Source organism: Neopsephotus bourkii, unplaced genomic scaffold (genome assembly GCF_033783945.1).
Source record: "Neopsephotus bourkii isolate Nb327-2 ecotype Australia unplaced genomic scaffold, CSIRO-AGI_Nbou_v1 NB_234, whole genome shotgun sequence".
Classification (NCBI taxonomy): Eukaryota; Metazoa; Chordata; class Aves; order Psittaciformes; family Psittacidae; genus Neopsephotus; species Neopsephotus bourkii.
In genome coordinates, this window is record NW_026900744.1 from 4,404,888 (window position 1) to 4,416,175 (window position 11,288).

At 48.7% G+C, this 11,288-nt stretch overlaps 1 protein-coding gene across 1 annotated transcript; it reads right to left on the reverse strand.

The window, feature by feature from the left end:
• Positions 1-820: 820 nt before the first annotated feature.
• LOC133207760 (cytochrome P450 4B1-like) lies at positions 821-8,950 on the reverse strand. The gene is made up of 12 exons (XM_061344885.1): positions 8,639-8,950; positions 7,673-7,814; positions 6,926-6,970; positions 6,248-6,375; positions 5,711-5,835; positions 5,465-5,616; positions 5,120-5,226; positions 4,140-4,330; positions 3,397-3,530; positions 3,183-3,247; positions 2,108-2,190; positions 821-1,422 (listed from the first exon to the last, which is right to left on the reverse strand). The coding sequence occupies exons 1-12, from the start codon at positions 8,822-8,824 to the stop codon at positions 1,254-1,256; spliced, it is 1,527 nt and encodes a 508-aa protein (XP_061200869.1). The 5' UTR covers positions 8,825-8,950; the 3' UTR covers positions 821-1,253.
• Positions 8,951-11,288: the final 2,338 nt, after the last annotated feature.

Consider the following 11,288-nt stretch of genomic DNA (forward strand, 5'->3'; position numbering starts at 1 on the left):
CAGATGGGTCCCCTTAGCCCCAGAGCCTATCTATGGACAGTGCTGGGATGAGGGCCTATGGGGGTCCCTGCATCCCTAAAACAAGCCTGGCCTCAGGGTCAGCACCCACCCGCACCCCTTGGGCAGCTCACTCGTGTACTGAGCAGTCAGGTCTCAGCCTCTGCAGAAAAGGGCTTGAGACTCATGTTCACTATTGGGACCTTCAGGGTTTTCTTGCAAGCTGAGTTTGTTCTTGCCACCAGCACTTCGAGGATGGTGACTTTGTTTTCTGTGTTTGACCCCGGATCGTTTCAGTCGTTTCCTTACCACAGAAATTCCCAGAGGTAGAGCTAGGGGCTTGGTGACCCATGGCATGGGAGGGGTGGAAACAGGCTCCTTGGGCTCCCGAGGGGCAAACCCACTGAAACAGCCTTTGTGGCTTGAGAAAACACTCTCAGGGCTGCACCCTCGGGCACAGCCTTGCCTCTGGGCTGCTGGGACTCATCCTGTACCCCGTTGCCCCCCCAAATGCAAAGCCAAAGAAAGCCACGCTTTGGGAGCATCTCTACAAGGCTGTATTCACGTTTCAGAGAGGAGAACAAGGCTGATCATGGTTTGTTTTCAGCGTGGAGGGTTGTGTCTCCACGTTAGCTGGTGACACGTCCCTGCGCTGGTTCCTGAGCACCCTCAGCACAAGGAAGTTCAGCGCCAGGGCAGAAAAACCCGTTGGCTTTTGTCTCCGTAGCGGCAGGCACAGTGCCAACCCCAGCAGGGATTAGGGGGATAATGTGGAGGGTGGTGCATGGGGATGCAGAGTGGCTGTGGGGAGGAGTTATCCTGCTGTGGGTAGGAGAGGGATATTGTGCTGGGACAGTGTTCAGGCTTTAGACAGCCATACAACCCTTGCTGGTTTCATTGTCATGCCCAAGCAGGGAACTGGTAACAATGCATATAGACATGAGGGTGACAGAGGTGCCATCAGGCAGTGTGTGAGGAGATGAGCAGGACATGGAGGATGCCCATGGAGATGAAGCTTGAGCCATAGCTGTGCTCTGAAACCCACTTGGCAGTGCTATTCCTGGTGCAAGGAGGGGACCTGGACCTGCTGGGTTCAGTGTGTGTATGAAAGGGCTCAGTGTGCCCCCCTGGACAGCAGCAGGAGGTTAATGTGGGAGAGGTCTGAGGTGGCCAGGGTGAGTCTGGTTGGTGTTCCCGTCTGGATAAAGGGTGGTCCTTGGGATAGGTCTTGACCCATGCTGGGGTACCTCAGGGGATCAGTGGATCTTCTTCAGATGCACATGGACCCCACTGCTGGACCTGAGGATGATCTGCGGTGTCAGTGTGGGAGGGTTGGATGGGTCAGGGCAGAGCTCAAAGCGGAGCAGGGTCAGGGCCAGCGCCACCTTAATCTCATTCATGGCAAACTGCTGCCCGATGCAGTTCCTGGGGAGAGGAGAACAAATGCTCTGCTTGCTGCCTTCATCCCCAAGTGCCCCTGAGCCGGGCAGTGGGAAACCTCCAGCTGTTGCATAGATGATGGCACAGCTTATCTAGGAATCCCCTGATGCCATAACATAACACACCTAGCACTGTGGTGGAGCGTTGTTGTTTCAATGAGCATTGGGAAAATAAATGAGATTAAGAAAGCTGGGGCCTAATTCACTGGAAAGGGCTGCATGGATCCAGCTGAAAACCCAGACACCTCAGGAAGACTGGTTTTGGCTCTGTGAGTATCTTCTGCAAGTTACTGAGACTTCAGTATCCTGCATGTTGATAGAGCATGGAAACCACAGATTTGGACCCAGCTGGGCTTTGAGGCACAGTGGGTGTTCAGCCCTAAGCAAGGGAGCCTGTGTTGCCAATGCAGGCAACAGAAATATAAACACCTCTGAAAATCCACATGAAAAGTGTGTGGAATCCTATGGTGACCACAGAGCTTGGGGTGTAGGGAACACTCTGGAGCTGATGGAGCATGGTGGAGATCTGGTTACAGAAAGCCTGCTTGAGTTGGCCAAGCCAGCTTGGCTCAAGGACACAGAGGGAGGATTAGCTTGAGGAGCTCCGCTCTGAGCTAGATCTACCATGTAAGGCAACCTACAAAGAAGAAAAGAGAGGAAGGATCTCCCACCTGGATCCAGCAGAGAAAGGGAGGAAAGCATGGGAATGCCTCTGTGCTGAGTTCTCTGGAGAAAACCTCAGGGGATCATAGACCTGTGGGAGCAACAGAGGCCATGAGGTCAAGGTTTGGTTTGGTATGGGCAGCACCAGGATCTCCCCCAGTCCCCACGGTAGGCTTGGATGTGGTTTCTGCTGTCCCTGGGGGGGGGTGCAGCTCACAGGCATCTCCCTACAAAGCCACTGGGTGGATGAGAGTGGAGTGCTGCTACCTGTACCAGTTTTCCCCGTGGAGATATCCCAATCACCCTCTACAGTGCCCAAGATGCCTGAAGGTGTTTTCTCATCCATGGCAGCCATCATCAAGTCAGACTCTCTCTGGTCCGAAGATAGCTGAACCTGGCTCTCCAGGCAGCCACTGGGCAGAGGCAGCTGTAGACCTTCCTTTGGGTTTCCCAGCTCTTTCTTTCCCTGAATACTAAGATACCAGCTTCGAATCACCCACTGCCTGGAGGGCTTGGCACCTCTCGTACACTAAAGTCTAAGGGACCTAAGTCTATTCAGGGCAGTGGAAAGCAGTCCAAGTATCTCTGTGTCACTACACATAGAATCATAGAATAGTTAGGGTTGGAAAGGACCTTAAGATCGTCAAGTTCCAACCCCCCTGCCATGAGCAGGGACACCTCGCTCTAAACCATATCACCCAAGGCCTCGTCCAACCTGGCCTTGAACACTGCCAGGGATGGAGCATTCACAACCTCCTTGGGCAACCTATTCCAGTGCCTCACCACCCTAACAGGAAAGAATTTCCTCCTTATATCCAATCTAAACTTCCCCTGTTTAAGTTTTAACCCATTACCCCTTGTGATACCCATGAAGGTAGACTATTCAACTCCCTTTCCTGGCACTTTGTCTTGTTCAAAGCCTGTGGGGTGTCTGGTAACTTCATTGCACTTTGCATTTAAATATGGAATGTCAGAATAAGAGGGGGAAAAAACACCCAAACATGGGAGGCACAGGCTGCCTTGTTCAAGGGGAGAGGATGTTTGGGCTGAGATATTCTTGTTATTATAACAAAGGTGAAATACCTCGGGGTCCTCCCACACATCCCGGTTCCTGTGAATAGCAAATATGTTCAGTGCAACCTGGCAGCCTGGAAAAGAGAAGTGAGAAAAGGCTTGCAACACCTCAGAGTGAAAACCCAAGAGAGGTGTTTGTGGGATGCTGTCCCTCCTTGGGCTCAAGTGATGATGCCTCACTCGCAGCTGGCAGCAGCATGAAGGATGAATGAGCCCAACAGACCTGCTGGCAAGCTGCGTCCATCAGGAAACGTGACAGGTTTATGCAGGCGTCGGGACACAGAAGGAACCGGTGGGAACAGGCGCAAGCTCTCTTTGACGCACATCGTGATGTAATTCATCTTCCCGAGGTCCTCCCTGAAAGCAAACCTGGGTCAGGCTGTGTTTGAGTGACAGCAATGGGGACAGCAGCAGCCACAGCCTGTGCTGCACACTGGGTGCATTGGACTGCCATGTCTTCCTTCTCTTGTTGGGATTTCTCCTTCTCCTAGCCCTTCCTTTGCTGCTAGCATTGCTGTGTGAAAAGCAAAGTGCCCCAGTGTAGATGCAGTATAAGGTGGATGGAGTTTCATTCTTAGAATCATAGAATAGTTTGGATTGGAAGGAACATTTAAAGGTCATTTAGTCAAATGCGTCAAATGCACCACTTGGCTCTGTTGTCTGCAAACTTGCTGAAGGTGCACTCAAATACACACTATGTCATTGATGAATACATTAAACAGTACTGGTCCAGATACAGGCCCCTGAGGGACACCACTCATCACTGATCTCCACCTGGACACTGAGCCATTGACCACTACCCTTTGGATGCTGCCATCCATTGATTCCTCATCCACGAAACAGTCCACCCATCAAATCTGTATCTGTCCTATATAGAGAGAAGGATGTTGTGAGGCAACTGTGACAAAGTCCTTAAAGGATAAGTGAAAATAATTTGAAATAAAGGAATAAGAAGTCCTAGCTCACCACTCAACAGTATCTCGGTCTCCCAAGATTCCCCGGATCTCCTCCCTGCACCGTTGCTGGTACTCTGGATATAATGACATGCAGTACAAGAGCCAGCAGATCCCACTGGCTGTGGTATCATGACCCTCAAACATGAACGTGTCCACCTCAGCCCGCAGGTCTTCATCAGATAGCCCAACTCCATTTGCATCCTAACAAAGAGGAGAGTACATCATCCTTAAGCACACATTAATTGGACTTGTTTCTTTGGATTTAAAAATAACCCTGGATGATGATGAAGGGCCCAGTTTGGTGTCTTTTGTATCTCCCTGTATATCAGGAAGTAATCTAGTAGAAAATATATCCAATATATGTGAGAACAGTCAGACCTGCTGGTTGCTGACTCTGCTGTCAACAGAGTTACAGAGCTGGGCTTTGGGGTGATACCAGTTCCCAGCCCTTCAGAAGGAAGGGCTCTACTGAGGTCTATTAAAGGCTCTATTTGTTCTCCTACCAAGGGTCCCTGTTAAGTTTTTCAGTAGGTATGTTTGGATGACTTTTGTTTCAGATTGAGAAGAAAAGAAAGCAGTGTCTCCAGCAAGACAGAGCAAGCACACAGAGAACGTGTCTCCACGCCGTGCACCAAATGGCAGCTTCTGTACAGAGTATCTGAAGATGTCTGCAAAGGTAAAACTACAGAAGGTAATAAATGAAATCACTTGAGAGGAGTACAGCCAAGCTGGACACCTTGTAATGTTTCCAAAGGTCTCATTCTTCTGTGCTTTCTGACAGCTCACTTATGTGGAACTATCAGTGTGCTTAATTAAAATGAACAAGAAAGGTGAAAGCCTGCCCAAGCTGTTTATGTTCTTCATCTTACACATCTGTGTTCCTTCCCAAATGGAGAAGCTGTGGCCAGCACCTCCAGCCAGGACTGGTGCATCCTCAGTGCCACACGGGTATGGTGTTTGGCATTTGATATGATTATTGCAAACAATCACCTTGGTACAAAGAAGAATGTCCAGAAAATCCAGGTGTTTCTTCTTCTGGATCTTGTCATAGTCCTTCTCACTGGAGAACAACATCTTTCTTTCTTTGATTACCTTATCTGCACAGAGGAATGATCAGTTAGATGTGCCCTGCCCCTCCAGAGACCTCATGTACCTGTCTGCTTGGTCAGCAGTTTGGACCTTGTTTAATGTATAACCCTCTGGCCAGTGCATGCTGCAACCCCCCTCTGAGCAGCTCCAGATGGAAGTGGGGGCAAGGTTCAGCTAGGAAACAGGGCTGGGGAGAAGGGGGGGGGGAAGATACCTAAATAGGGCTGGAGTGAAGGGAAGAGATACCTGTGTGGGTATGGGCCCGCTTGCAGGCATCCTGAAACTCCCTGCCTTGGCGAGTCAAGTTATAGAAGACATCCTTGTAAGAAAAATTCTGGATTCTATTGCTCAGGAGGTAGCTCAGGTCATAAACAGCCCTGATATAATAGTCTGAGTTGCTGTAGGGAGGTCAAGGTTAAAGCTGGTGTTAGCAGGCAGAGTGGGGAAACAGGAGCGCTTGTTTACACAGCGTTTGGAAGTTGAAGCGCTGACCTCTCAGTCTGGCAGTTGGCATTATAACTGAAGGCACACTTCATGATGCTGTCTAGTGTCATCAAGCTGACGTCTTGAAAGAGCTCCACCGACTTCCTGTCTGTGTTCTTCTTTTCCCATTTATCCTAGTGGTGGAGGCAGGGGTAAGGAAGGACAGACCACTATCTAGAATCAGGTTCTATTTTCCATTTTCTCTTCCCAGATCCACACTGCTAATTACTCTCTTATCTGCCAGCTGAGGCCCTAGTTCAGTTTACTCTGTGAAATCTAATCAAACCCTTCTGTGCATTTCTTGTTCAAGGTTTACCATTACTGGGCTAGGAAAGGATGTTCTACCAGTGGCTGATTTTATTGGAAGGCAGATTGAAGAAAGAAAGAACAAGTAGAAGGGCCAGAGGGAGGTGAGGAGAGCAATTTCAGAACTTCCAAACTAGGAGCCATCTGAGCCCTGTCTGTCTCCCTCGGTTATTCCTAGACCTGACTATTTTCCCTGATGCACAGCTGAAAGGTAGAAGTGGCAGGAGTGGTGATTCTTACCAGCATCACTTTGACTGAGTCTGACATCAGGGTCACATAAGTTTTCAGCGCATCATAATGAAAAGCCGGGGTGATCAGCTTCCGATGCTGGAACCATTTGGCTCCCTCCAAAATCAACAGTCCCTCCCCTGGGGAAACAGAAGCAAAGGTGCAATCAGCTCCTCCAGACATTGGTCACCGTGCTGGCAGCCTTACTGCTGCTTTTGGGCAAGCACAGACTAATGTGCAGGATGTGGGAGAAGGAAGAGATGGTGATGGAGCCTTTCTTCAGCCTCTGAGGCCGTTCACAGCAGCGCTGTTTGGATGGAGAAGAAGCATGCCCACTGCAACCAGCAGTGCACACCCAATCTACCCTGAAACCAGGTCCATGATGGCAGAGGCACAGCACTTGTTTTCTCAGGTGGGTTTTCTGTTCTTGGTGTGTATCCCCCTGGTTATCTATGGTAGCATTCAGTCCCTGAGCAAACTGAAGTTTTGGGGTGTGATCTAAGGCAAAGCTGCCTGATGTGCTCCACAATTAGATGGGCAAAACCAGTAGTAATGTTCACATTCAAACAAAGCCTCTCATTTGCAAGCTCTGGTTTTCGAATGGAAGAAAGCAAAATAAAGGAAAACAAGAAATAATCTGCTGAAATGTGCAATGTGGATGAAAGGGATAATGGATAAAGGATGACTTACCAATCCAGGGAGTTAAGAATTTGTAGGGTACACTGGGTTTGTGTTCTGTAAGACAAATCAGATACCAGAACATTATGAATGGCTGATGAATTCAGCATAGCAAAAAAGAAAAATCAGGATAAATTTACACTGGAGTTTGTCCCCTAAATCACAATGCAGAATTAGTCTAATTTAATTGTGTAAAATACCACTAGAGGCCGAGTTTAAAAGATCTCTTCTACAAATATGACTTCAGTGGACTTGAGAAAACCAGAGAAAGGTACAAGGAAAAATGTGTGTGGAAAAGAAATGGCTATGGCAAATCTCAAATTTGAGAACAACGGATGGGAGTTATTGGTGATGCCCACGTATGTACCACTCACACGCATCATGCTCCATAGAAAGGAGGAGAGGAGAAGACTTAAGATGTCTTCTGAGAGCCATGTGCATATCAGCTCACCTGTTTTATTGGGTTTACTGGGAAGAACATCTATTGTGGTCATAGACGCCACAGAAGACAGTAAGACCAGTGATGATAGAGACAGTGAACTGGGCGGAACAGGCACCTGGTCACTGTTTTGCACAAGAATACAAACTGCTCCATGAAAACGGGGGCAGTTTGGGAGCTTGAGAGGGGGAGAAGAAGGGGAACTGCAATATCCATGAAGGAAGCCAGCAGAGGGGATGATTCCAGGCAACTTTCCCATTATTTTCTCAGTAACTAAGTGACAAGGACATGGCTTCCCAAAACCAGATGTAGAGACTTACCTGTTTGGCTAACTATGACTTTGGCATAGTCAGGATGGTGGACTATTAGAGTAGGCAGGACTGGTCCAAACCATCTTGGAAAGGCATAGGGATATTCATTGCCCCATAACAATAACTGATTTAATATGTTTTCAGTAGTTATCTGCAATGACAATTAAGCAGGGACTGAATTCAGGTAGCGGAAGAGGAATGTGTCAGGGAGATCAGAGGCTAAACTTGCCCTCTCATGGGAAGCACATACAAGACATCCTTTCCTGGAAATGGAGACAGAATAGGTGGACTTGAACATGGGAGCTTTCCATACTGCAGATAAGGAGACACTGGGCATTGCGAGGGGACTGTGTATAGGTGGCAAAGCTGACTGAGATGCCATGTCCCTGCAGCACCAGGAGGCTCCATGGAGAGTCCCTGGCTGTGGCCTGGCTGCAGCTGGGCTGTGTTAGGATGGCCTGGGTTTGGTGTTGCTCTCAGGAGCTATGCTGGCGTAGGCAATGCCAGGATACATCCCTGTTCTCTAAGTTCAGCAGTGCAAAGTGCCCATGTGATGGGAATGCAAAAGTATCTTCACTATAGAAGGGTGAAAATGGCTGCAACAAAATGCCTCTTCTTCAGTGGCTGTAGAGGGAGACTCTTACTGGTTGAAGGTTTAATGCAGAAGAGAGACATTTTATGGTTGCTTACATTTAAAAAACATCATGAAAACCCCAGAAATTGCCTAACTCCATGTTTAAGCACATGATTGAAAACAACATGACTCTGTTATTTACCAAATGGTGCCTATCGTGTATCCAGGCACCCTTCTCTGCCTGCCCTGCAGAAGCATTGGTCTCTGTGCTGAGGTTCTCTCCTGCAGGAAGGGAGATGAGCAGGGTACATACACACCCCACCCAGTGCTTCCTCTGATCCTGATACCTTGCCCAGATTTTGGGACAAACCCACCCTGCCTGAGCCCAGCTCCCTCCTTACCAGGTGATTGTGGCCATAGAGCCAGTGTTTCGGGGGACCAGGGAATACTTCCAGAGCTTTGATGAGTTTCTTCCTCTTCTGGTAGAATTGGGCCACCTTCAGCAGCACAAAGACTACACCAAGCACCACAGAGAGCTGCAGAATGACAGCAGAAGGTCTGGCTATGTTGTCCAGCAGAGATGCCATGCTGCACCTGTGTCTGGGATGCCTGACACTGCCTTCTCCTCTGTTCCTCCTGCTCCTGCACCTGATGGGGAGCTCGGTGCAGGTAAAAACCTCTCCCTCCTGCTCTGCTGGAGCTGAGCCTGATGAAGTGGTGCTGTCAGCAATTTATAGTGGCAGGAACACCATGGTAAACACTGTGTCAGCTTGGCCGATTGCCTGCTGCTCCCAATTCACCCTTTGACCCGATTCCAGCAACCTGCGGATGGAGGCAGTTTGTTAACAAACAACCTGCACATATTCCCAACTTTCTTTGAAGTCCCATACATCGCAGGAGTGAGTGGAAGCACTCACAGTTACCCATGCCCATGGGGACAAAGCCATAGGAGGAGCAAGGTGAGAGGCAGCCAGGCTCAGGTTCTAGCTGAGCTCCATGATATCTTCAGCCAGTCCAGGTCTGGAAGCTGTTCATCTGCCTATGTTAAGTGGGGAACAAACTGGCTACCTCTGCCCAACACATGGGCTGAATGGGTCCAGTGCCTTCTGCTGTAAAAGCAGTGCTCTGAGTGTCTGCAGCATCACACAACACTTTATGTATAATCAAGAGAATGGACATAACACAAGGGACCATGGCACTGTTCTTCCAAGAAGTCATACCATAGACAAGCCAGGAAACTAAACTGGTACCCAGAGGAATTAGCATCGTCAATATGTAATGCAAGGAGAGGGAGATCAGAGCAGTAAAATAAGCTGCAGCAAGATTGAGAGCCACTGTCTGGGCATAATCTGACTCCACAAACATGTCTGAAAGTTAGTGAAGTAACTTTCCCCTTAGCTGGCTTGTGGCCTAGTCATTAATCAATGATCACAAAGACAAAGTGTAGGTACAGATGGTACCATTTATATTTCAGGCTAAGGGAGATTTAAAGCGTCTGGCTGCTACAAACACATGTGAGGGATTGTCGATGCATTACTCATTGCCAGTCTGCATGTAGCATGGGAAGGTGCTCACCTGCATAAGCTGTGCTGATCCTGTGCTCTTTAAGGAAGAGAAGAATCAATAGACTGCAGACATGCTGAGGGCACTCCTCAGGAAGAAGTGCTGTGAAACTCCCTTTTCACCTAAATCTCTACATGCAACTTCTCCAAGCTCTCAACCCCTCTTGGGAGCTCACGGTATAACCCACCATTTGGGACAGTTTTGTTTCATGTGTGTGCAGATTCCCCTTTTGAAATGTGCATCCTAATTCATGACTTTTTATTCTCTTCATGGAAGAGTAAATTATACACAGAGCAGGAGGACTGAACCTGACCCTCTGTCCAGCACAGGCACTGCAATGTTACCTATGGGTCATAGAATCATGGAATCATAGAATAGTTAGGGTTGGAAAGGGCCTTAAGATCATCAAGTTCCAACCCCCCCTGCCATGGGCAGGGGCAACTCACACTAAACCATGTCACCCAAGGCTCTGTCCAACCTGGTCTTGAACACTGCCAGGGATGGAGCATTCACAACTTCCTTGGGCAACCCATTCCAGTGCCTCACCACCCTTACAGGAAAGAATTTCCTCCTTATATCCAATCTAAACTTCCCCTCTTTAAGTTTGAACCCATTACCACATTACCTCCTTGCAAGGGAGAGGATTTGTCCTCCCTGCTACACAGCTAGAGTGTGCTCAGTGCCATACAAAGACAGATCCTCCCAGCTGAATGGATCTCAGAGGGGCCCTATGGGTTCAGGTGGCTTCACCTTAGTTGTCCTTTGGACGGATGTGTGACTGTGCATCCCACTGCTTCTGTCTGCTCTTTGGCGTTCAGCTGTAGATTTTCTGGCTGAACACTGATACCCCTGCTGACATTAGCTAGTGTGGTACATGGTCTCTGTCGCATGCATCATCACCTAGCTCTCAGTGGTGATAAGATACGTTGCAAATGCTCAGGTATGATGAGTTGGAAGTGGCAGTTTCTAACAGTGGCCTCCAGCTCCAGCAGTGACGATGTTTCCAGAGCTCCTCATTTGCTTCTGGGATTGCATTGTGAGGTTGGCATCCAGGGCACTTCAGCATGTCAGCTGGCTAACAGCTACCTCCTATTGTGCATGCTAAGGTTTGGGCTGAAGATTGGCTCTGTCCATTGCTTCTGCATGCTGGTAGTAGAAGACTGCTCTAGAAACGCTCTTTTCTCTTGAAAACATCAACTCTATGATCTCCTCTTAGCCTGTTCCTTGGCTGCAAGTACCCTTTTGCTAGTCTGCCAATATGAAGACCAAGTTTCTTCAGTATTTCCATAGAAATAGTGATTGCATGGGCTCCTCAGCTGTGATGAGTGACCCAGTCAACACTACAGCAGTCCACATGGAACTGGGCTTTTGTTAGCATGGCAGGAAGATCCATTGGAAAGAGCTAATGACAACGGCTGAAGATCTCTTGTCTCCCCAGACTTGGATGCTGTGGCTGTTTGAGCCCTGGCCTAGCACATTTTCATCTCC

Excerpts from the sequence above, each read along its gene's own strand:
- LOC133207760 (XM_061344885.1), bottom strand. The coding sequence starts at position 8,824 with ATGGCATCTCTGCTGGACAACATAGCCAGACCTTCTGCTGTCATTCTG. Across the intron at positions 3,531-4,139 it reads GACCGAGATACTGTTGAGTG|GGAGGACCTCGGGAAGATGA; the intron begins GTGAGCTAGGAC and ends GTTTGCTTTCAG. Across the intron at positions 2,191-3,182 it reads ATGTGTGGGAGGACCCCGAG|GTCTATGATCCCCTGAGGTT; the intron begins GTATTTCACCTT and ends TTGCTCCCACAG.